Here is a 25,702-nt window from a genome sequence, read left to right as displayed (position 1 = left end):
AAACTCCACACAGATAAGCCCATGGTCAGAAATCTAACTCATGACCCTAGTGCTGTGAGGCAGAAGTGATAACCACTAGGCCACTGTGCTGGCAATAATAAAGACTAGGATTACTGTAACTTTTATATAGTAATGTAACTTTTATACAGATGAGAAATTAATTTATTAGTGTTGCCCTCCAAACCTTTGTCCCCAAATTGAGAATCCCAACAGCGCTTTATGTACTATATCGACTAAATGGGACAGCATATAGTAGAAATGGTTTTATGTTTCATGGGTTTATTTTGTTTTACTTTAAAACTATCTTTTTACCAGTCACCTTTTTAATAGCAAAATGAATGGGAAGGGGATGTTGGATATTGGGGCCTGAAGACCATGTAGCATTGGAGGGGGGGGGGGGTAAATTTTAAATATGGGGACGGATTTAAATTTCAGTGTAAAAATAAAGCATGTGTGTACTACATGAAAAAACAGCCAGTATTTAACTTATGTGCAAAATAATAAACTAATTTGCACTTCTTGTATCGAAACATGATTTGTCCAGAACAAATTTACTCCTTTTTTTTAACCTTACTTTCCTTAATGAGTCAGGACCATGGGGTACAAAATCATTAACTTAGGATGTATCCAGTTAAATGTCAATAACCTCAACTCCAAATATGGCGTTAGATCCCTGTATCTGTGCTACTAATTTGGAAATGAGAATGCATTGTGTATATAAATCATCATCATCATCACCATTTATTTATATAACGCCACTGATTCCGCAGCACTGTACAGAGAACTCATTCACATCAGTCCCTGCGCCATTAGAGCTTAAAGTCTAAGCTCCCTAACATACATACATACAGAGAGAGACTAGGGTCAATTTTGATAGCAGTCAATTAACCTACCAGTATGTTTTTGGAGTGTGGGAGGAAACCGGAGCACCCGGAGGAAACCCACGAAAACACAAGGAGAACATACAAACTCCACACAGATAAGGCCATGTCCGGGAATTGAACACAAGACCCCAGTGCTGTGAGGCAGAAGTGCTAACCACTTAGCCACCGTGCTGCCCAAATGATAATAGCTGATAAAGAATAATGTTTGCATGCTTTAATGTTCTTTTTGTTTTATTTTTACAAAAAGGCACAAAAGCATATCAAACTTGGAAAACCACTCAGTGTATATATTTTAACTTACTTCAAATTCCTTTCCCAAACTCAAGCAATATGCTCATAATCAGACAGTTGCGGGTTGTGCTACATATTTACATGCAATCAGAACATTTAAAAATGGAATAAATCTGTGCGCACCTCTAATTTATTATTAAAATATTTCCCCTCTTCGTCAAAACTGCCATTCGGTAACTGTTGCTCTTGCAGCCATTTCACAGCTTGCTGAATGTGGATCTCATCTATGTAGATGAAGTTCTGAGCACTGCTAAAAGCCTTTATCGCTAATACTGTGACCCTGAAAGAATGTAAACAATATTTATTATTACAGTGAAATGAAATCCCTAGTATCCTAATCAACTGATAAATCATGTCTGCAATATATTTTTCATCTAAAACAACCCACTGTAACACAACACAAACCTAGATGCTTTGTTGGAATAAGGGTAACAGTGTGCAAGTGGCCTCATGCACGTGACAAGGTTTTTGTTTTCTTTAAGATGCTGCACACTATGTGGCTGATTTATTAAGTAATGCTATCCAATGTTACTGCCCCATTTACCCTGGACACAAAAGGTTTCAAAAACCTGGATTCTGACACATGTCCACAATATTTCCAATAGTTATTGCAAATCAGCCAGTGATGGATCTCTACTCCAAGCAGCTCATTTTGTCTAATCCTGCAGTTTCTCAATTAGATTAAGATCGGGTGACTTCATTAACATGGATTTACGTCATGTTTTTAGAACCATTCTAGGAATTTGGAACCTTATGGTATGTGACATTATCTGTTTGTTGTCTCTCGGTAGTCACCGCCAAAACCTAAAAGTGAGCCTAGGTGTGCGGACAGGCACCGTAAGGTGCAATGTGTAAAAGTTAAAACATAAGTCCAATCTCCTGCCACTTTACCATCACGCTTTCATTAAACTCTTCTGTTCTCTTTCTAAAATACCACTAGGGTAGCCTAATTTGTGTCTTTAATTAATAAAAAAAAATAAGGGAACATCTGGGTGTATATTTACTAAACTGCGGGTTTGAAAAAGTGGAGATGTTGCCTATACCATGCAATCAAATTCTAGCTGTAATTTTCTAGAATGCACTAAATAAATGATAACTAGAATCTTATTGGTTGCTATAGGCAACATCTCCACTTTTTCAAACCCACAGTTTAGTAAATCTAGTCCCTGGACTATTTTTATTACATGTGACAGTTTTCTATTACATTGTTTCCAGTGCACCAAATGCAATAAGGAGGAACAAAATGGGTCCTATAGAAAGCTTTTCAATAGTCATTTCAATATTCACACTCTTCAAAATAAAATATAATTTTGCAATACTTCGCTTCATTAATGTCCTTCAGGGTTTTTGTGCTTAACTTATTGCAAGTGCACTATCTTGTTTCTCATGACTGGGACACTAATGGACTCAATTTCAGATTATCCAGGGACTATGTTTGAGCTCTTTTTTAGGTACATTTCGACCAATGTAATACAAGTATTTAAATATACAAAAGTGTCACCTGTAATTAGGTCAGTGATGATGTGCCCTCACCCTCATGAAAAATTAATTATTAAATTCAAAAGGGGATGTTCCAAAAAGGCTTGTACGATGGACCGATATTTTTACTCTTTCATTCATGTACACAGTGCCTTTACGGGGCAGTTCTAAAATACAGATGAAGGTATGATGTGGGTGTTCTCTTTTTATGTGTATGGTCGACAATGATATATTAGGGCTGACTTTCTGCTATATTAATTTTGTGATGGTGCAATGGTATTTGAGGGGCTAAATCGAAAAAAAAGTTTGATGTTGAAGATATTGAGATAGAATTCGATCTGTAAACGGAGAGACAGCTGTGGATGGTGCATGTCAAATAGAACAAAAGAAAAAAAAACATTACAAATTTTTAATACTTTATTGTTGAAAATCTTTCTGTTCTTATTCTACTTCCTGTTTTGCAAAATGACAGCTTTTCCATTTTTTTGTTAAGCATGGCTCAGTGTACAGGATGTTTTAAGACCAGTGTTTTTTGTTAGAATGTTATTGTTTCAGTGGAACTGCCTTTAGGGGGTGTTTTTTGAGAACTGTTTTGTTTTTTATAATTTAACAAAAAATGCCTCATTTCAAAGACAGGGAATTTTATAAAATTGTGCTTGTCCAGTAGGAGTCTCTGCTGTCTGTACTGTGAGTGGCTTCACAAGAGAATCACAATAGTCCTGATTACAGATTTTCTGTAGCTGGAGGTGAACTACCCATATTTTGCAGCTACAGGGGAACTGGTTAGTGATTAAGGGGCTGTGGGGGTTCACACTAACATTAGACGGATGCTAGAGAATTCATTTTTAAATTTCCCACCCCTCCATCAGCTGATAGCGAGAAGTTTTAAAAGTGCTTTTTGACAGACTCATAGGGCTAGATTTACTAAGCTACGGGTTTAAAAAAGTGGGGATGTTGCCTACAGCAACCAATCAGATTCTAGCTTTCATTTATTTAGAACCTTCTACAAAATGACAGGTAGAATCTGATTGGTTGCTATAGGCAACATCCCCACTTTTTCAAACCCACAGCTTAGTAAATCTAGCCCATAGTGTCTGTAATTCAGCATTACATTGTGCCAATATTCCTCGGACAGGGAGTGCAGATAAGTAGAGACAACAATGCTTGACTGAGACTTCATTTTTAATTCTCAAAATGGTTTGTTACCATCCTAAACACAGGATTTATACATTAATTATAGTAAACAGCACTGCAGGGGTGGGTTACTATACATAAATTTATTCCATGATAAAGGAATTTCTACACTGTACCAGCTGCCATTCCCATACATAACATGAAACCTCTATTCAGCTGCCCCATGCCGAAGTGTGCATTGTTAGACGTCAGAGGAGGTGGAAGTAGCATGCAAGCGGAAGAATGGCTCCCAGCTCCCAGAATGTTTCAATGGATTATCTGCTAATGTACAGATCTTGCTCTAACAGTGTCGGACTGGGGCATGAAGGGCCCACCGGGGGACTGCAACGCTAGGGGCCCACCAGAGGGGGTGTGGCCAGCCATCATAGAGGCGAGACCAGACACTAAAGGGAGAGTGGTCAGCCCACGAAGGACAGCTAGCACCATAGTGTAGTATATAAAGAATGTAGTGTGCTCATCCTTCTCTTTTAAAATGACAGGCTGACTGCGCACTTAGTTACTAACCTGCTCATGCTCCTCTGGGCGGTTGGATATCCGGAACTCCTACTCTCATCTCCCCTGCTCAAAGTAAAAAACACACTACCGCGCAGGTTCAGAGAGCCCAGACGCGACTCTCTACACCTGTGTGGTAGTGTGTTTAACGGGAGTGTTTGGCAAAAACGGGGAGGGGAGGGGGAGGAGCTGCGCTCTACCCCTACTGTTGCAAAAGCAGCATTAACACAGGTTATCCCTCTCTACGAACTAATAATATACTGAAAGTTAAGCGCTCATTGACTTATGTATTATTCCAAGTGTAACGCTAATAATAAAATTTGTATTCTTTTATCTTGAATACAATTCGTATTTTTCTATATCTTGTATTAGGCTGTGAGCAAGAGGCTCAGTTCAATTAGTGGGATAACATTTAATGTTAGTTTTATCACAATTTATTGAATCCTGGTTAAAATACATAAAAATACATTAATATAGACAAATAAAATACTCCAATTAATCCACAGTATTTATATTATGAGGCATTGATTTCTATATACATACATATGGTATGGCATCAATTGAACATACATAAAAAATCAGACAAACCTAGGTATATAGACCTGGACTAGTCTAGCTACTGGGAGGCAAATGGCAGTGGGTATAAATGCTGCATTGATCCAGATATAACACAGTCACTGATATCTCAATAAAATAATGTTCATAGCATACAAGTCCAGTAGATGGGAATTGGTATTTCTTTAGGTCTCTGCTAGTGCAATATAAATATTCAGATCACTGTCCACATATATCACATGGTTATTGCTGCGATGCTTTCAAATTTAACTTTGTTTACTTGCAGTTTCGATGTATATAGAGATGGTGGCCGGGTACCCAGTGTGCTCAAATCAGAGGATGTTTCTCGTGGTCTGTGCTTGTTACTGTTGGAGAGGAAGGTGCCTGCGTTCCACTGTGGAACGCATCTGTCCCTTCCTGTTCTCGCGTATGTCCAAAAGATGAATTGTATGCAAGTCGGGAGTCAGCTGTTTTCTTAGCTCCTCCCTAACCATGGAGGGGGCGTGGCTATAATGTGGCGGGGCCTACCGGTGCATAGTCCTGCTGCCCTGCAGGCCAGTCCGAGCCTGTGCTCTAAGGTCACCGAACCATAGTCTTACTGCTCACGGGATGCCAGATGTGGCACAGACTGGTGAGAAGAGTCAGACTTCAGTGCTCCTAATCCAACTACAAGTGCCTGGAGCTAGGCAGTGCCACCACTGCTGCTAAATGTTTAATTCTCCTATTGCTTTGCCCTCTATAGACCATCTATAATCTTAGAAGTATTACTATGAGAGAGATCAGTTTGCTAGCTGAATGTTGACCTTGATGTTGTACAACAGCTAAGCAAGACTTGGTATGGGATGGGGGAACCTTAAGATTTTTATTGAAAACATTGGTTATTATATATTTTGAGAAAGTAGAACTAAAACCCAAAATACACTCATATGTTGTATAGGAGAATATATTACTACAATGTTTTGTATATGTAGAACATTTTTTAACGCTATTCACTGCAAGATCTTTTAGTTTAATCCACATAAATGTTTTCTACATACCAGAAATTTGGTCTGGATACTGGAAACACTCCGTAAGAGCCATTTACATTTTTAAATGTCAGTTGTTTCTGGTAACCTGCAGAGAAAAAGCAATTACATTTGCACAACCAACTCTATCGTTATAGGCTTCTTCTAATGCCAACCGTTTATTTTTCAGCTACAAGTTAAAAACAGTTTTCATTTAAAGAGAATTATTGTATTTAAAAATGTAAAAACTTAACCTATTAACATTGTTTTAAATGCCTAATAATAAACAATTTAAAAAAATATTGGATAGATAGATAGACATCATGTGGAAGAGGAGCATCCATTATTAAATACTTAGAGGCAAATCTTCTAGCTCTGCACCCTGGACATCAGAGAAACCACCATAGAGTATACTATTCAGATGGGGCTATGTTTTATTAAGCATATCATACACCTGGCAGACCATGCCTACATTATATTAAAGTGCTCTTTTTGTGATTTTAATGCTCACAGGTTGATAATGTGGTTTAATCCCTAAACTCTTCCCTGGACCCATGTTATTTAAAGCTGGTCCTGGAATACTTTCTTCATTTCATTATTTAATGGGAATCATAAACCAACCCATGATGTATTTAGAAAGGTTATTGTCAATATCCCTTCTCTGTTCCTACTCTCTCTTTATTAAAGTACCTGTGACTTGAAAGGAGAAAGCACATTTTTAGCCATAAAATATTAAATAAATACTGCCAGTGAAACCGTCCCTCTCTTGACATTAGGGTTCAATATTGGTTCTTTATATCACATCTTCTAGTCTGCAATAGAGGTAAACATGGGATTTCAACACTGATGAATTATTGTTATAGGGAAGTAATCTGTAGACCTTTCACGGGTACTCCTCTGCAATATTATGTTCAAAGACAGGCTACATAAATATTTCTACAGCTGCTTGCACTCTGGACTTATTTGCACCAAACAAAATCCTCATAAGCTAAAAATAACTCAACTATGCCAAATTCTTTTATTAGAAGTTTCGGGACAATCTGTATCAATGCGTTGTGTATATGTGTCATTGTGCAATTTACTAGGGTGAAAGAGGAGGGCTTTACTTATTAGGAAAATTGCACACTTCAAAAGTATACTTCAGGTATGACTTCTAGTAGACCACATCTGTGGGTAAATGTATTAAGCGTAGGATTCACCAAATCACAGAATTTCGGCAATTGTGACAGCCATCTTTAAAGCATCAATTTTATTACAGTCAAAACTCACCGGGTTTTGCCTTTAATAAAATTGCCATTATAAATACGGTCATCACAATCTCTGAAAATCATTGATTTCATGAAACCGATGCTTAATACATTTATCCACAGATGTGGTCTACTAGAAGTCATACCAGATTGTCATTTATTTGATGAATCCGATGCTTAAAACTTTTACCCCCTAGACTTTTATATAATATTATTGGAGCATATAACTTAGAACACAAAAAAACATAAAAATCTGAATTAATACTCTCTGTGAATGCAAAAGATTTAGAAGCAGAGCAGGCACTATAGAGAACCAATAGAAAAGTTTATTAGCAAAGGGACCAAATAAGGGACAATTTGAAAGAAAACTGGGGTTTAATATCAAAAGAGGAATAATTGGGATGTATGCGAGTACTTAAAATGGGAAGGGATAAACCTTAACCAGGCTAAGTTGCATAGTTCACATACCTTTAATTAAAGATTCCATAGCCTTTTCCTTGATTTCTGGTGTTAATTCTTTAACACTCTGTAGATACTGCAGTGTATAAGCGTATCTACAAAGCTTTGCTAAGTTCTGTTCCCCACATCCTTCTGGCAGGTTAAGCATGTTGTCCAAGTTAATGACAATATTGCCCATGAGATCACCTACCAAAGCAAGTTATGACAGTTAGTACAAATGGAATAAGACTAGAAATGTTCTTGCAAATCAGAATATTATTCTCTTGTTAAACTAAGCTTATAACTTAGGGGTTTCCTCACCAAGCACAATGATGTGAGCACGTTGGGAGCCTTTCACCAGTCCATCTGGAGCTTGGAAGGAAACTTGGATTTTCTCGCTGGTATCTGGTAAGAAACAAAAAGATTTATTATTATTATTATTATTATTATTATTATTATTATTAATAATAGAAAATTATAATACCAACTTGAAGACATTTTCCACATCAGTTGTGAATAAAGGGGATATTCACTTAAGAAGATTAAATCGATAATATGTAATATGCAATATTCACTTAAATATGTCACATGTAAGTAATATACATTTACAATATGTAAATCTATGTATATGTGTGCACACATAAATTAAGTGTTTGTACTGCACGTTACTTTGATATGTGTAGACAAGGCAAAGGTTGAATCATTAATAAAAACTTTATCGGAGGAGATCTTTAATCCACTAAACATGATCTCCAGTTTAAACATCAAGATACTAAATTGATTGAATCAATCAGATTAGGTTTACCATCATCCAACAGCATTTTAGAGGTGTGTGTGATAATCAGCCAATCGAAGCTTCTAAATCCTGGCCTCACACTACACTTGTCAATTAGCTGATCGTTTCTGCCACCCAGCGCCAAGCCATCCCTTTGATAAAGTCCAACATGATAAACGCATTGGTCTATAACCTAGTGCACTCCCATTAAACTGGTGACAGAAATATAATTTTAATTATTGTGCCTGCACTTGCCTTAGCATCATGACAATCTGGAGGCTGTATATGGTATAAAGCATTGCCTTTACCACTGATCTGGAACTACATGTACTATGATATTACATTTTTTATATAGGTTTAGCCCATAGTGACTGCCTCCATATTGTGTGTAAGCAAAATGTCCAACTATCCATCTCTCCTTCTCTTTAGATAAAACTAGTTACCCTATATATATATATATATATATATATATATATATATATATATATATATATTCTAAGTAGTTATAACTTTGACACGAGAACTACAATGCTGCTGCATCTCTCTGCATCTTTTCTATTAAGAAATACGTTTCTGTATAAATGATGGATCTTCTTTTGTTTTAGTCCAGAGGTTATTATCCTTTATTTTAATCCTGGTATCAAGATTAAGGGCTCTATGGGGGAAATTCAATTGTTTGTGAAGTGTCTCTGTGACCATTCTGAAGATACTTTGTGTATATTTTTGCTGAGAAATCTGCAATCATTTTTCCTCGTGCCCCATATAGGTGCGAGGAAAAATGATCGTGTATTTTTCTCAGGAACATAGCGGCTATTTGAATCTCTCCCTATGTTTCCAAAGGTGAAAAGCCTCATTACTGGACAGTTACAGTAACAATCCTTTTATATTTATATTACTATAATTATATTTATATTATTTGTGACAACATGAGATCACCCAGACAAACTGTACCTCACTTATTGAGGATGAGTTCCTATACTTTTGATCCCCTCATCACAGACTTTATTATAGTAGAACTCTATGTTGCAGTTAATGCCCCAGTCAAAAAGGACAAATTTATTTCATATATTCATTTATGCAGGCCCGGCGCTCCCATTAGGCAAGGTTAGGCACTTGCCTAGGGCGCCGGGCTCTGGAGGGCGCTACAGAATAATAAAATACTTTAAAACTGTGCGGCGACCGCTGACCATACCTGCCACGGCCGCTGCACAGCATCAGATGCAGGGGGAGGGGGGGGGAAGAGGCTATTTTGTCACCACCGCCGCCTCTCTGCTCCGTCTCCTCCCCTCCACTTACTAGTGTCAGTGAGTGGAGGGGAGGAGATGAAGCAGGGGTTGGGGGGGCGCCGCTTTTTTAAAAATGATTAAGGCGCCGTGGACCCTAGCACCGGCCCTGCATTTATGTTCCAACGTTATAATATTTAGTACTGTTGCATTCAGATATTTTTATAAATAACACTTTTGGAGACATCTTGCAGCACTAAAGCACCCAAAGGGATTATCCACACAGCCGTTTTTGTTTGACAGACCCACTTATTAAGAGACAATTGTGTTCAAGATAGTTCTTTAATATGTAGCAAAATATTTAAATAGTAAATTAGCGTATTTTTGCTAATTCCCAGGTGTGTATATGCAGACATGTGAATGCAGCTATTTCCAGAGCTGCCTTTAACCTGATCACCCCCCCATTGTGTACAGGGTACTAGACATCTCATGTCCACCCCATATAAGACTTTATGTCACCTTCTATCATCATCATAATTTATTTATATAGCGCCACTGATTCTGCAGCACTGTACAGAGAACTCTTTCACTTCAGTCCCTGCCCCATTGGAGCTTACAGTCTAAATTATCTAACATGCACACACACAGACAGACAGAGATAGAGACTACGGTCAATTTTAATAGCAGCCAATTAACCTAATAGTATGTTTTTGGAGTGTGGGAGGAAACTGGAGCACCCGGAGGAAACCCACGCAAACACGGGGAGAACATACAAACTACGCACAGATCAGGCATTGGTTGGGAATTAAACTCATGACCCCAGCGCTGTAAGGCAGAAGTATTAACCACTTAGCCACCGTGCTACCCATAACCTTCTATGTGTTCAATAGTGTGACTAAGGTATAAAGTATGAGGGAGGATAGCTGAGAGAAGGTAGGACCTCTGGAATGCAAACACTGAGCAGGATCTGCAGATCCATCAGTGAGGAAAGTCTATGGCGCAGGGCGCTGTGTGAGCTGCTACCTTAGGCCGGGAGACATAGGACTGCTGCTGACGTTAACTTGCAATAGAACCACATACCTTCACAACTTAATATCAGCACAGACCCCAGAAGCAGAGAGTCTCAGGCTGGTGACTAGGCCCCACACAGGGTAACTACCTACCAGGGCTTAGCTAGCGGGTAATCATGTGGCTGTAATTTGCTATTATTAATGCCTTGTTTTTATTTTAATGTTGTTCAGTGCAAATTTATGCAAATAAACTGAATGTTTTTTTATATTTGTTCCCACATGGGGACAAAACAGACAGGTGCCTTGACATTATTACATTTTATATTATATTTAACATTTTTTTTAATATATAAACAAATTGGTTTTTTTCATAGCGCTTACATTTATTTATTTTGTAAAATTTATAACTGAAAACTAAAGCTGAGCTTTCAGAGCGAAAAGTGACTCTTATTGCTCAGGATATTTTTCTTCATGTCACTAAAATAAAAGTGAATTGTGGCAATAAGTAATTTTGTATTGATAAAAACACTTTTCATTGATAACAACAATAATAAATAGAATCCAAGGGGTAAATGTATCAAGCTGAGAGTTTCCAGCGGGTTTGAGAAGTGGAGATGTTGCCTACAGCAACCAATCAGATTTTAGTTATTTTTTATTTAGTACATTCTACAAAATTATGACTAGAATCTGATTAGTTGCTATAAGCAAAATCTCCACTTTTCAAATCTACCAGGAACTCTCACCTTGATACATTTACCCACAGGAGTTAGTTTCCTGACCTACAGTTGTGTTTTCCACTAAAGTAGACTATATTCTATTAACATTCAGTGGTTGTGCCCATCTGCTATCATCAGCTCATCTGAAACTCACCTGCTGGATACAGTAGAAAGGTCTCTGTCTTTTGCTCTTCATGTCCTCTAGCCTAAAATAACAGAAAATATAAAACGGTACTGAAGGAGTCAGTGAGAAATAGTTCAGGATTATCAGAGTAAACTGTTTATACAGGCAGACTTGTTTATGTAAGAGAAGTGTGTCCCTCAGACTAAACGCAGTTAAAATCATGCGGGTGAGTGACTTACCAAAGAACCTATTAGCTGTGGATTCCTGTAAGTTTCAGCCAATGAGTGCAGGAAGGGGTTGGGACTTATACACAGTTATAAGTCAGTGTGCAGAGGCTTCTGCCCTTCCTGCTTCCGGATTTTGAGCTGTGGAGTCAGGCTGAGTATTTCTAGTGCCTTTTGGTATTTTGTATATCTTATTCTCTGGTTTTTTTTGTCCTTTTTCTTATTTCTGTGTTTTCTACCTCTTTTCTTGCCTTTTCCTGTCCCCCCCCCTTTTTCTTTTCCCTTCATTTATCCCTCTCCCTCTCTCCCTTCCTTTCATCTCCTCTGCCTTCCCCCCCCCCCTCCCTCCTTCTCCCCTTCTCTCCTCTCCCTCTGTCTCCCTCAGTTTCACCTGTTATTGTTCTGTGCTGCGGGGCTCCGTGCTTTAGGATTTAGTCAGCCCCTCAAGATCCCGTTCAGAGGACTACATAGGAAGGGAGTTGTAGCTCATTTAGTATTTTTCTGTTGTTTTTTAGGTTTACAGAGTGAAGAGTCTAGCCAGTTTTATTTCTTTTATAATCCCAGCCCATCCATATTTGTTTTGCCCTAATCTTTCCCCTACGCGCCAACCTCTCCACTCCTTCATACTTCCCCTCCTTGCTCCCCTTCACTTCCTTTCCGTGTCTTATCCGCCCCTTCCCCTTTTTATTGTTTAGCGCGAGACCTCCGTTCCCTGTCCTAAAGCAAGTTCTCTCCGACCCCCCCCCCATCTGCCTCTGTTCCTTCCCCCCCCCCATGTTTCTTGGCCGTCCCGACGCAACAAGCGTCTCCCTCTCTCAACAATCCCCCCTTCACGTCAGGCTTCCCGTTTGTGGCCCTACCCGGTTCCTGCGTCTTCTGTTTCAGGCAGGGTAAGAAGAAGTGAGATATCCTCCCCTACTGTCCATATTCCCGGTATGGCGGTAGGTGCATGCGCTCTCCGTGGGCGCCACATATGGTTGCTGGAAGGTCTAACACTTTGCCAGCTATAGTACAGGGGTATCAGGGCCCGGGTATCAGGGGTGGGGGGGTCTCATGTTATTTTACATATACATACAGAGTGGGTGTTTTACCCAGGTCACCTCCTAATTTCACTTCAGCTGTGGGCTGCCATTCCCAGGTGTACCCACTAGGGGTAACACTTACACAACATTTTTATGTGGAACACTTGCTCTGCAGTTAACCCCTCCTATGCCGGCAAGTATATAGAGCAATTATGAGTTTTCTAGTTTGTCCCTGCACCTATTATATTTTCCGCCCAGCCCGTTTTGCCCAGTAATCCCCGGGGATCAGACTGGGGCTCCCGTTTTTTATAACGATCCTCACCCTTCCAGGAGATACTTTATCCCGGTCACCTAGAAGCGAGCCAGTACCAACACTGCAATAGGCGCGATCAAAGAAAGTAAGGCAAGCTTACCCCATGGTTTCCTCTCAGAATTGGGCCCCTTATGAGCCTCCAGCCGTTAGTCAGGCGGGGCATTTTCATCTCCACCCAGGATAGATGATCTAAGGGGACCTCGGGGTTTTGACAGATACAACATGTCGCAGCCACTTGGTTCTTAAGGTCATGGACTGGTGTGACCCAACTGAACCCCCCCCCCCTTTGGGGTAATCACGGCATTTTTCCATACAGGCATCACGTGCCCTCCCCTGTAGAGCTGTTTCCCGGTTTAGTCCATCAACCGAAATTATAGTCAACTTACACCATACTAGCTCTGTCGACAGGACTCAGTTACCATTCCCCACACTGCCATTTTCAGGGATGATTTCAGCTTTGCAGAACAGCCAAAGTCGGCAGCTCAGCTCAGGCTCCAGTCATTCAGGCACACGTAGAGAGATAACCCAGGACATTTTTGACCCATATCCATTTCCTCCATCCACGTTTTCCTCCAGGACACAGTGTCGCAGTTTTCTAGGCACGTGGTTACGCAGTCGGATAGTGGGGTACAACAGCATTTACAGCTACCAGCCTCCAGCACGTACACCCCTGATCAGTTAGCACCACTAATATGGACACAGCAGACAACAGCAGTGTCATCTAGTATTACTGTCAAGGATGCTAACGTTTGTATCATTTCAGTGCCACAGAGTCAGTCCACAAGGAAGGATTCATAGGGAAACAGTGCGTTGGAATCACAAGGGCTGGTTGGAGGCTCGACTGCGCGACCAAAAAAGGGCAGGCAGTCGGTAACAGGCCGTGAACGGAGTAGACAGCGGGTGTCTCAGCGGTGAGTCGGAGGTTGTCGGCAGCAGGGGCTGTGGGAGATTTGACGGGACCGGAAGCGCAGCAGTCGGGCGTGATGGAAGTGTCATCGTACCAGGACATTCCGGGACGGCAGGAGCCGGTCGTCGAGGCGAGCGTAGGCAGTGAGTTGTTAGCGTTTGGTTTGTCACACAAACTCACACATAGCCCTCCAATGTCTTTCTCTGACAAAGACTCCCCCTCTTCATCGGGGGAGGGTCTTCGGAAGTGATTAAGATTCTTAACATTCATTTTGTAGATCTAGACCTTAAAGGGTTAGACGAGGAGCAGCAGCGAAATCGTCAGCAGGTAGAGCCCCCATGGTTCAATAGGAGAACACTGCCCCTTTTAGCGGGCATACGCCCTTGCATTAGAGACAGACGGGGCGTGCGGTAGAGGAGAGTCTTGCAGATACAAACACATCTGCTCCTACTGCCGCGGTGCACATTCAGCCAGAGAGTGTCCGAGGTGTGCCCCCGGCCTCTCCAGAATCTGCGGCAACGATAACAGCGATCCTTAAAGCCCAGTCCCCACATATGTAAGGAGGTCTTGAAAAAATGGCTTAGACTGTTTCCAATGCGGATCAGGCTTCCTTTCCAAGCGAAGGTTTACGGCATGGGTTTAGGCTCCCTATTATCAAATCGGTTAGCGCCAGGGCCTCTAGGAACTTAAAATCAGCATATGTATTTCCCGATATTCCCGATAAAAAATAAATAAATAAAAAAAAAAAAAAATTTGTGGTGAGATAAGCTTGGGCCGCATGATTGGCCCGTTGGATTCCCCCTGGCGGATTTAGGCATATCCCCAGTAGGTATAGTCCCTAAAAAGTACCAGGTAAATATCGACTAAAACAGCACATGTCACATCCCGCAGGCAATTCGGTCAATGATGCCATAGACCAGGACATAAGTTCTATCGTATACCAGTCATTTTAGAAGGCTTTAATGCTCATTCGGAGATTTGGGGCGGGAGCTCTTATGGCCAAATTAAATATTGAGTCAGCGTTCAGGCTGCTTCCCCTTCACACAGAATCATTTCGATACATGGGATTTAAGAGGAAGGGCAAATATTACATTCATAGATGCCTTCTCATAGGGTGTTCCCTATCACGTGCCACTTGGAATCCTCTAGTTCTTTTCTCCACTGGGCAATTAAAGAGGAGACAGGTCACGAGGGCATCGCACATTATCTGGATGTTTTTCTGTTTGTAGGTCCGGCTAGCTCCTCAGTGTGTCAGATACGCTGTATTCAGTTCAGGCTCTTTCCTTGGTTTTGGGGGTACCAGTAGCCAAGGATAAGATGGAGGGCCCAACATCTTGTTTGTCGTTCCTAGGGATAGAAATAGACTCGGTTGCAGGCTGGTATTGTTGCCAGCGGTTAAAATACCAAAATGGAGAGTTTGTTATCCAGCGCTCTGGCCTATCCTTCTCACTCACTTAGGCAGGTTAAAGCTTTACTAGGATCCTTTAATTTTGCAGGTAGGGTCATACCCATGGGTAGGATTTTCGGCAGGAAATTGCAGTTGGCCACAGCGGGTAGGAACAGACCTCACGCATTAATTAAGTTGAGTGACGAGATAAGGGAGGACTTAGCAATATGGGTATCATTTCATCAGAAGTTTAAAGGTTCCAGGACCCAGGACCTGGCCTTCACCTCCCATTTCCACGTTAGAGTTAGATTTATTCACTTACGCCGCAGGCGCTAGGGGATTTGGTGCGACAATTTGGGCGTGGTGCAGGCAATTAACCGTCAGAGTGCTTCCTCTAATCCGGCAGTTAATGTGCTGCGCGTTCTGGTGTTTCGTTGCGTGGACTGCGACATAAATTTTCGCGCCAACCATGTTCCAGGCATAGACATCTGCATAGCTGACTCCCTCTCCCGTTTTGAGTGGGAGCGTTTTAGATCCCTTGCCCCTCATGCTGACCCCATGGGTACAGCCTGTCCATCTTAGGTTTGGCAGATAGTCGGTCCGGCTTAAGATTATTGGCAGAGGTTTCTCTAGCTCCATCCACATGGTAGGCCTATCGAGCAGCAGGGGAATGATAGGAGAGCTTTCTGTAGTCCGGTCCCTCTCGTGCCCCGGGGGTATACTAACGGTAGTGTGGACTTCATGTGGGGGGGTTACCAGGAGGAGGTTAATAAAACATCCATGTCATCCACTCTAGCGGGTATATCATTCATGGCTAGGTTGCAAAGTTTACAAGATCCCACTAAATCGTTCCTCATTAACTAAGTTTTAATAGGATGGTCAAGGCTTCACCCCGCCCCAAGGATAGGTGAAAGCCCATAGATCCCGTATTATTGGCCCGTATGATTCTGTTTTTACCTGAAGTGTCATCAGAACATTTTGAAGCTTTACTGTTTGCGGCAGCGTTCTCCATGGCTTTTCACGGCGCTATACGAGTCAGTTGCACAATCCAAGAACAGGATGGAAGCTGTTTTACTAGTTAAACACGTGGGTGTTGTTGGACGACATCATTCAAGTAAAAAATTAGGCGCTTTAAAACGGATCAGGTAGGCGTAGGACATTGGTTTACCCTTAGTAAACATCAGGATCAAGTTATACGTCCGGTTAAACTTTGTCGATATTTCGCCAGCTTTAGGCCACATGGAGCAGAGATATGGCTAGTTCATGAGGATTGCCTCGCCCCCCTTACTAAATTCCAATTTAATTCAGTTATGAGCAGCACATTAAATGCCCTTGGTTTATCAACATCAGAATTCGGGACTCATTCGTTTCGGATTGGAGCTGCCTTAGAGGCTGCAGCAAGTGGGGCTTCTGTAGCTTCTATACAAAGGCTAGGCAGATGGTGGTCTGTCTGTTATACATCTTATATTCGTCCTGATGTTTAACATGTTGTTTTTCTCTTTACGCAGCTCTTCTCTACCTCTTTTCTCCTCTAAGCAAGTTAACCCAGGGCGCTAGGCTGCTCGCTGCTATTTGCGGGGGCGTTGAAGGGCTTTTTCCTCACAGGTTTTCACCTTCACCTGGGTTGCTGCTTTTCCTTTCGTTCTGTTAGGTTTATGGTTGGAATAAATGTTTTATTCCCAGTTTTCACCTCACTTCACCCTCCTGCTAGTTATAATAGGGGTTTTTTGTTATGGTGGTTAATATCTATTTCATTGAGCCTTTTCCTTGTCAGAAGAGATTGTCTCACATAGGGTTCCCGATGTCGTGGTCGTTCACGCTGGTGGTAATTATGTAGGTCAAATCAAAACCCTGGAGCACATCATTAAAATCCGGGAGGGTATGTCTGTTATTTCTAGTAGTTGGCCTAATCTTAAATTGTGTGGTCTTTTATTGTCCCGAGACGCATTGGAGATGATCTATGTCTCTGTTAACATTGCGGCGGCTGTCCGCAAGATAAATCAGATGGTTAGCAATATCTTCCGTGATTTGGGTGGTTCTGTTATCAAGCACCCTTTGTTGAAAGCTGAGTTTGCTTTCTTATACAGTTTGACGGTGTTCACCTGCCGGATGAAGGGGTTCGTTATTTTATTGACCAGTTGTGTTGGAGATTAAGAGCAGTGTTTAGGTCTGTAGTTGGCGGGCCTCATGTATAAGCACATGCGGCGTGGTAGGAGAACAGTGCAGTCTGTAACTGTGCATATGGTGCTTGGTTGATCTTGTCATAGGTCACTACCCCCCTGCGGTTATGGTGTCATACCATGGTTGGTCCGTTTTGTTAGTAGGACCTTTGGGCCAGTTTTGTATGGTTTATACTGGCGGAGTTTATTGGGGGTGTAGTCTTGCCGTTGGACTTGATCTTAGCACCGGCCAATAGATAAGGTATGATCCTGGGTTGGTGGTATTATGGTCTGACCTTTCCACCTTATTGGTTTTGCGTTCCTGACTGCCCTGCTCTCGTCCGCCTTACAGTCCTATTAGTTTAAAAATAAATAAATACCGTCATTCATTCCAACTTTAATTTTGTGTCCATGTCTTTATTTGGTTTGAAATAAAGGTTTATCCCAGGTGTGTTATTTGGGAAAAACTTCCCTGCTATGCATTTTAGAGAAGTGTGTCCCTCAGACTAAACGCAGTTAAAATCATGCGGGTGAGTGACTTACCAAAGAACCTATTAGCTGTGGATTCCTGTAAGTTTCAGCCAATGAGTTCAGGAAGGGGTTGGGACTTATACACAGTTATAAGTCAGTGTGCAGAGGCTTCTGCCCTTCCTGCTTCCGGATTCCGCCCGCCCTCCCTACAATTGGTTACATAACTTTGAATGTAGTTGTTGAGGGTAGGAGAACAGTGCAGTCTGTAACTGTGCATATGGTGCTTGGTTGATCTTGTCATAGGTCACTACCCCCCTGCGGTTATGGTGTCATACCATGGTTGGTCCGTTTTGTTAGTAGGACCTTTGGGCCAGTTTTGTATGGTTTATACTGGCGGAGTTTATTGGGGGTGTAGTCTTGCCGTTGGACTTGATCTTAGCACCGGCCAATAGATAAGGTATGATCCTGGGTTGGTGGTATTATGGTCTGACCTTTCCACCTTATTGGTTTTGCGTTCCTGACTGCCCTGCTCTCGTCCGCCTTACAGTCCTATTAGTTTAAAAATAAATAAATACCGTCATTCATTCCAACTTTAATTTTGTGTCCGTGTCTTTATTTGGTTTGAAATAAAGGTTTATCCCAGGTGTGTTATTTGGGAAAAACTTCCCTGCTATGCATTTTATTGCAGATGGTGACTTTACATATAGCATAAAATCTACAGGTATAAAAGTAACAAGCTTCTATCATGATCACAATAAAATCGTTATCTCAATAACACTATAGAGGGAATGTACTAATATATATATATATATATATATATATATATATATATATATATATACTAATTTACTAATCATTTATCCAGTCTGAAGCACTGGACATCTATTCCCTTCACAGAAAGGATTTAATCAGTCATTTGCCATATCAAGCATCATGGGGTTAATATGCTAAATGATTTAATGTAAATGTATGCTTTAAAATATATATGGTATTTGTCAGCACTGCACCAAAATAAACCTTGGTTACACAAGACTACACATATAGTTTTGAGGCCTCTGTCTTTTAGGTATCCAGTTATTCAAAAATTTCATCCTGGCTGAGGCCACTTCCAACAAGGTGAAATGCAAGTCTCATTAAAAGTGTAGGATGAGTGCTAATTATCAGCACATACAGACCTCCACTAAAAAGTAGGTCATCTGGGGGGTGAAAAAAGGCTCTAAAGGTATCAGTTAACAAAGTAAAGCCCCCTTGCCCCCCCGCAAAATTGCTCTCAAAAGAAGGACAAGTGTTCAGGTCATTGCAACATAATTAGTCGTGGACGTCTGACGCCTCCATCATTAGTACTTAAGTCGTTTAATACTCATCTAAACAGTGGTGTAAACATGTGCCCTCAGATCATCTTCTTTAAGGCCCAACATTCTGTTTATATTTGCTGCACAGTTCGGTATACACTATTGTTCTCTATTATCAGTAATATTAAGTAGGGACTGAAATAAACTGGTGACTATTTCCTACGATAAGCATACAAAAAAATATGTTGTGCATCACTCCCCACCAAGAAGGTCCTGTTTATTTTGTGTATATATATATATATATATATATATATATATATATATAATTTTTTTTTTTTTTTTAAATGTTAGTAGTAGATCTTTAATATATTGCAATGTTTATTTTAGGGTCAGCATATGATATTTGCACTCTTACCTTGACAACAATGGTTTTCTCAATAGAGTCTTCTCTGTGATCTGTTCCCACTAGAAGAGTATCTGCAGTACAGGCTCCATCCACCTCCAGGGAACCACTGTGCACCTGAATCTTTAGGTTCTCTGAAAAGTGAAGATAGGACAACATCAGACTGCTAGTTGATCAGATCCCTGAAAACATAGTTTTTGAACTTATGTTAAATCTCTTTCTCTGAGTCTATCTGGGGGACACTGCTACCATGGGGGATGTATGAGGGCTCTGGTCAACCTGCTCGCAAAACTCTACTTGAACTGGTAAAAATGGGTGAAATTGTGGATAGAGGACCAGGTTACCAGCCAACAAAACTGATCTGCGATGAGCCGCCCAAGACACTCCAACCTCATGGGTAGAATGTGCCATGAGAACCCCGGCACAGGATGGCCCTTACTCATGTAAGCATGTTCAATTGTAGTTCTAATGCAACGTGCAATGCTTTGCTTGGTAGCCGGCCAACTTCTTTTATGGAAATCATAACAAACGAATAGAGAATCGAATTTACAAAAAGTCAAAGTCCTATCTACATAGATCCCTATAGCTCCAACCACACCCAGAGAGGCAAAAGAGAAAGGCCCCGAAGAGGACCTTCCCTCCCGAAAAGCCAGAACTACAATTTCTTGATTTATGTAGAATCCAAAAGCCAGTTTTGGAAGGAAGGTAGATATAGTCTGTAGATCTGCCCTATCTTCATGGAAGACTCTCGCGGCTGTGGAAAGGCCAAAGGGGAGTACTGTGAAATGAAAATGGATCTTCCTACTGTAAATCGAAGGAGGGATTGATGACCCTCCCAAATGGGAATATGTAGATACATGTCCCAAATGTCTATAGATACCAGAAATTCCTGGGGTTCCAATCAATTGATCACTGAGCGGACTGATTCCATCTGAAACTTGTCCATTTGTAGGTGTTTGTTTAGGCTCTTGCGGTTTAGTATTGGCCGAATTGAACCATCCGGTTTTGGCACCAAGAACAGATTTGAAAAGAACCCCCGCCCTTTTTGAGACTCTGGGACCCCGCAAATGACCCCGGCCAAAAGAAGAGAAGCGATTGACTAAAGCATTGCCTGCCTTGTTACCACCTCCTGAGGTAAGGGGGTGTGAAAAAAATGATGAAGAACAGGACCTACTATATCTATAATGTAACTTCTGGACATGATTCCCAAGATCCAACTGTAATGGGTGGATGCCGTCCACTAATCCTTGAATAATTGTAGGTGACCCCCTACCTCCGCAGCTGCGAGGAAAGGGGAGGTCCTGTCATGCTGAAGGCTTGTCCAACCTCTTGGGATTTGGATGTCTCTTGGAGTAAGAACCTCTACCATTTTGCAACTGTCCTCGGGCTGCAAGAGGTTGGCTCTATTGGCAGACTGGCCCCTATATTCCGAGTTCCTTCGAAAGGACTGCCGAAAAGACCTAAACCACAGAGTTCGTGATTTGGGAAAATTCACCGGCAGAAAAGTACTTTTACCTCCAGTTACTTGGCTAATCATAGTATCTATTTCTGGACCAAAAAGAACGGAACCAGCAAATAGTAAAGATTCTAAGGATATTTTTGTTTCTTCATCTGTGTCCCATGAACGAACCTAAGTGTCTTTCTGGCTGCCACTGCTGATGCGGACACTGAAGAGGAGATTGAAGCCGCTTCCTGAGCTGCCTCGTAAAGATAACCTGAAGCTTCCTTCAGGTGGAGCGCTAGGGGAAGTAAATCAGAGTCCTGTAAACCTACAGCTAACTGGTCAGTCTAAGACTCCATAGCTCTCGTCACCCGAGCAGACGGGAGCAAGGGTCTAAATGTGGCACTGCAAGAAAAATGTTTTTATGGAAACACTCAATCTTACGATCCGTTGGATTTTGAAGAACCGCAGAGCTGGGTACTGGCTAGGTGGTGTGTCTTGCCAGCCTAGCCACTGGGTAGATGCTTCTAGCATGACACTTATTGTTCCTGCAGGGGGTAAAGGGTAGCAAATCTACAAGGAACTTTAAATTTTCTGTCTGGTTGTTTCCAGGAATATTTTGCTATTTCTGCACGTTACGCTGAAGGTGGAAAGCAAATACTTTGAGGTTTCTTGAGTTTGAATAATCCCTGATCTCTGCTATTTCTGCACGTTACGCTGAAGGTGGAAAGCAAATACTTTGAGGTTTCTTGAGTTTGAATAATCCCTGATCTCAGAGACTCTGGTCCTCTAATTTCCAAAGGTCTGGTGTAACGCTATTACCAAGTCCTGAATTGCCTGGTTTCTACCATTCTCATCCCAGTTTCCATGTTGGGTAGAATCAGAATCTTCCATCAATTCACCTTCCTCTTCAGATGTATCTTCTGATTAAGAAACAGCTAATAAGGTATGAGCAAGCTTTGAACATTTAGCTCTGGGTGCCAAGAAACTTAGGTAATCTAGAAACTTATTCAAGTGGTCCAAACGCTTTCCAAGAGAGGATGACCAGGCGGGTTCAGCCTGTGCAACTTGAAAGAAGGGGAGAGAATTTGGGAAGCTGCTCCCTCTGTGCCATATGAGATCAAGGCGTTTACCGACTCAACAGGGGTCATTGAGGATAAACCTGTATTTGAAGCAACCACAATGGACGTGGATTCTGCCTGATGGCTAATAAGCTGAGTGAGCAAGGAAACCAACTGAGCCAGGGAGCCAGGGAGGAAACCTAGGTCGCCTCCAACACAACGACAGCAGAACCCCCCTCGGTCCTGCCCAAGATGGTACCCTGCCTCACACTGTGCACAAACGACCCCCTGGTCTTATTGCCCCACATGTAATTTTGCAAAGCATTTTGAACAAGTATAAAAAATTTTACAGGGATTCTTGTTCTTATCAGACATTTGCATTTTTTTTTTAAGAAATACAGAAAAGTTAACCTCCACATAAAAAAACCGTATAATAATTACTTGTTCTGACCCAGGCTTTGAACATCAAAACAGTAATACAATATTTGTGGCAACAATATGAGTATTAGTGGAAGCTAAATTAATAACTGAACTAAAAGCAGATAGAGTCTAAATCTGAGGTAAATTCTGAGGCAGCAGGGGGGGGGGGTCTTTGTTACACTCCCTTCATAGAAGGGTTTTGCAACTTTGGGGAGGATCTCGCACATTCTGCCCTGTGTTGCCACTCCTCCGCTTCTTGTTGCCCTGCTATATTTATAATTATAGCCTGTCAGATTGTATATGCAGGTGTTCTAGTTGTAGCCAGCTGAGATTCAAGTCCCCCATCTGCCTCAATGTGGTACTTGGTATCTCCCGATATATGGCAGCTCCTTAGACCGAAAACCGATACTCTCTGCCCAAAGCAGCCATATCACGGCTGTCACTGCTTGCAGGCTGAATATTTTTTGTTTTCTTTTCTTCTCTTTATTCTTTTTAAAATGGAACGATGTCCTAAATGGAACGATGTCCCATTCAACCTATAGGAAATAGTGTAAAATTTACACTTATCCCTCCCTAACCTGAAAAAAAACAATAATGTAAAATACTAGGAAAATAATAAAATTCTAAACTAGCGGCAAGTACTGAGCTGAGTATTGAGCAAGTACTCAAATAAACTTAAACAAGATTAAGGACGCTGGGGGTTGCAGAGGGGAGGAGTCAGCAGCAAGTTAGTTGTTAACTGTTTAAGTGCCAACTCTGTGCACCCTCATACAACTTCCATGGTAGCAGTGTCCCCCAAAATGCATGATAAAGAAATGCATTTTCTGATACCTTCTATTATTATTACTATTATTATTAGTAGTAGTATTATTATTATCATCATCAAACATTATATTGCTTCACTGTGATCTGCTAGTGCAAGGGTAGGCAGCACCCGCCATGCGTGCCAGACATGGCACGCAGACCATTTCGGTGTGGCATGCCTGCGCTCCCAAGCTGCTTCACTAAAGCAGCTGAGGATGGCTGAAAGGAGCTTCTGCGCATGCGCAGCAGCTTAGTTTCGGACATCATCGGCTGCTTTACTGAAGCAGCTCTCAGGATATGTGGTGGAACAGAAGATGTGTGCCATAATATTAATTGGGGGCACTACTGTGTCATAATTTGAACTGGGGTACTACACTGTCTGGCATATCATTTATTTGTTGGGCCCCATTACTCTAATATGTTATATACTATAATATATATATATATATCTCCGGAATTCATCCTGCTCCCGTTGAGAATTTCTCAGAGGGAGACGTTATCCACTACAGCATGAACTCTCAACCAGTGGTGGATCCAGGGGGGGTGGGGGGGGGGGCGATCGCCCCAGGGGCTTGCTGCCGACAGCTGCACACTGTGCAGGTCCGTTCAGCAGTGACAGTATGCTGCCCGGCTGCTCTGATTGTGTTTTGAACACAATCAGAGCAGCGGGACAGCACACTTTCACTGCTGAACGGACCTGCACATACTGTGCAACCGCCGGCAGCCTTAGAACACAGAAAGGGGGCGGGGCCTAAATCGCCTCCCCTAAAATCGCCCCGGGTAGGGCAAATGTCTGGGTCCGCCCCTGCTCTCAACTCCATCCATTAAGCATGCATTGAGTCGTGGTTTGAAAAACTCTCTTATTCATGAGTAAGTGAATCTAGACTGGGCCAGTTATTATTCCACATTTTCTCACAGAGAGCATTAGGGAACAAGATGGTTTCACGCCATTGGAATACACTACAAATAATTATTCCATCTTGTACGTTTTTAAATCCCATAATAAATATTATTAATAATAATAATAATAATTATTCTTACTAATTTTCATGCAGCTTTGCATGAGGTACATTTTGGATGTTTCACATATGTCTAGTATAGTCAGAGTATGACAAGCTCAATAAATTAACAGCAAACCATCTTTCTTTTTTTGTGCCTTAATCAAATGTTTTGTCATTTACCGTCGCACATGTAATGATTAAACTGAGAGCATACTATACACTGTCATTAGTAATTTTTACATCCTTGTAAACCTAACATGTTGGGAGGTACACTATATAGTAGCATGAAGAATAGTGGTAAACAGGTTTCTATTGCTGTACATTGTAGTATGAATGCCATTAAAACTCTGAATTTCACATTTATCATATATCTATACAGTACTTAGATTTAAGACTGTGGCATCCCATTTAAAGTGGGTTGAGTGGTCTTCACAAACACATCTGGCCTGGTCCTTGCTTTGGACTGTAGTGAAATCCTCTGAATCAGATAGTGACACCACTACCTGTAATAATTAGATAGTAAAAGGGACATCACATGAGAGAATAGTCTGTGGTTACAAAATATAATAATTTGGATCTGAAAAATTGCAAAAGCAATGTGCTAAACATAGGAATAATGTACGAGAGGAAGGACATTTATCTATAGTTAAAGTTAATTCCAGCCAAAATTCAAAATGTTTGAAAAAAGTTTTGGGTGGAATATTAGAAGTTATTCCCATCCCAAAATGTACTAACCAGTTGTCTTTACAAGGTTTGGCAGGATTACTCTTGTTTGCTTCCACTTTTGACTTGTCTCACTACCGACAACCCTATCTTGCCCGAAAGAGATGGGCTTGGCATTAAAGCGATGAGTAACACAGGACACCATGCAAGTAAACTATTTGGATGAGGTATAACTTCTGATTTTCTACCAAAAATGGAGTTTGCAGTATTGGCTGGAGTGATTCACTACTAGAATGTAGCAGGTGAATGTTTTAAACCCATTGTCCAGTCTTAAAATGGGTCGAGGGACAACGCCAATGTTAAATATCAAATACATTAATCAAATTAAAAGGCAGGATCGATATGGACCTCAATTGCAGCAAACACAAAGGAACTCAACGTATCAATAACATTAGGTATGACGTCAAAAGGTTAAGCCAATATCAAAAATATCTCCTGCAAGTATCATTCTTTACCTCATAAACAAATGGGACACCATATAAACAAACCAGCATCAAAATTAGCATCTGTTAATATAATTTTAGCTTTTTAAGTATTTAAAAATATTTAGCAAACACAAACATTAAAAAATCAGTAGTATAGTAAACACATACAAATTACATTATAAATAAATGTATAGAGATAGATAGATAGATAGATAGA

At 41.1% G+C, this 25,702-nt stretch overlaps 2 protein-coding genes across 2 annotated transcripts in view; both read right to left on the bottom strand.

Annotated features, from left to right (window-relative positions):
* The window catches only part of LOC142160960 (alpha-2-macroglobulin-like protein 1), a 224,636-nt gene that overhangs the window by 19,459 nt on the left and 179,475 nt on the right, over positions 1 to 25,702 (bottom strand). The window lies entirely within an intron of this gene.
* The window catches only part of LOC142160961 (alpha-2-macroglobulin-like protein 1), a 118,054-nt gene that overhangs the window by 17,473 nt on the left and 74,879 nt on the right, over positions 1 to 25,702 (bottom strand). Inside the window, exons 20-26 of the mRNA XM_075216101.1 lie at positions 24,720 to 24,840; positions 19,623 to 19,744; positions 11,463 to 11,514; positions 7,906 to 7,989; positions 7,615 to 7,791; positions 5,933 to 6,008; positions 1,299 to 1,455 (exon numbers count right to left, since the gene is read on the bottom strand). Coding sequence (XP_075072202.1) covers positions 1,299 to 1,455; positions 5,933 to 6,008; positions 7,615 to 7,791; positions 7,906 to 7,989; positions 11,463 to 11,514; positions 19,623 to 19,744; positions 24,720 to 24,840 — 789 coding nt within the window. The remainder of the gene's footprint in view (positions 1 to 1,298; positions 1,456 to 5,932; positions 6,009 to 7,614; positions 7,792 to 7,905; positions 7,990 to 11,462; positions 11,515 to 19,622; positions 19,745 to 24,719; positions 24,841 to 25,702) is intronic.

This window comes from Mixophyes fleayi, chromosome 6 (genome assembly GCF_038048845.1).
Source record: "Mixophyes fleayi isolate aMixFle1 chromosome 6, aMixFle1.hap1, whole genome shotgun sequence".
NCBI lineage: Eukaryota > Metazoa > Chordata > Amphibia > Anura > Limnodynastidae > Mixophyes > Mixophyes fleayi.
Note: the sequence above shows the minus strand (reverse complement) of the source record. Positions and strands in the feature narration are given on the sequence as shown.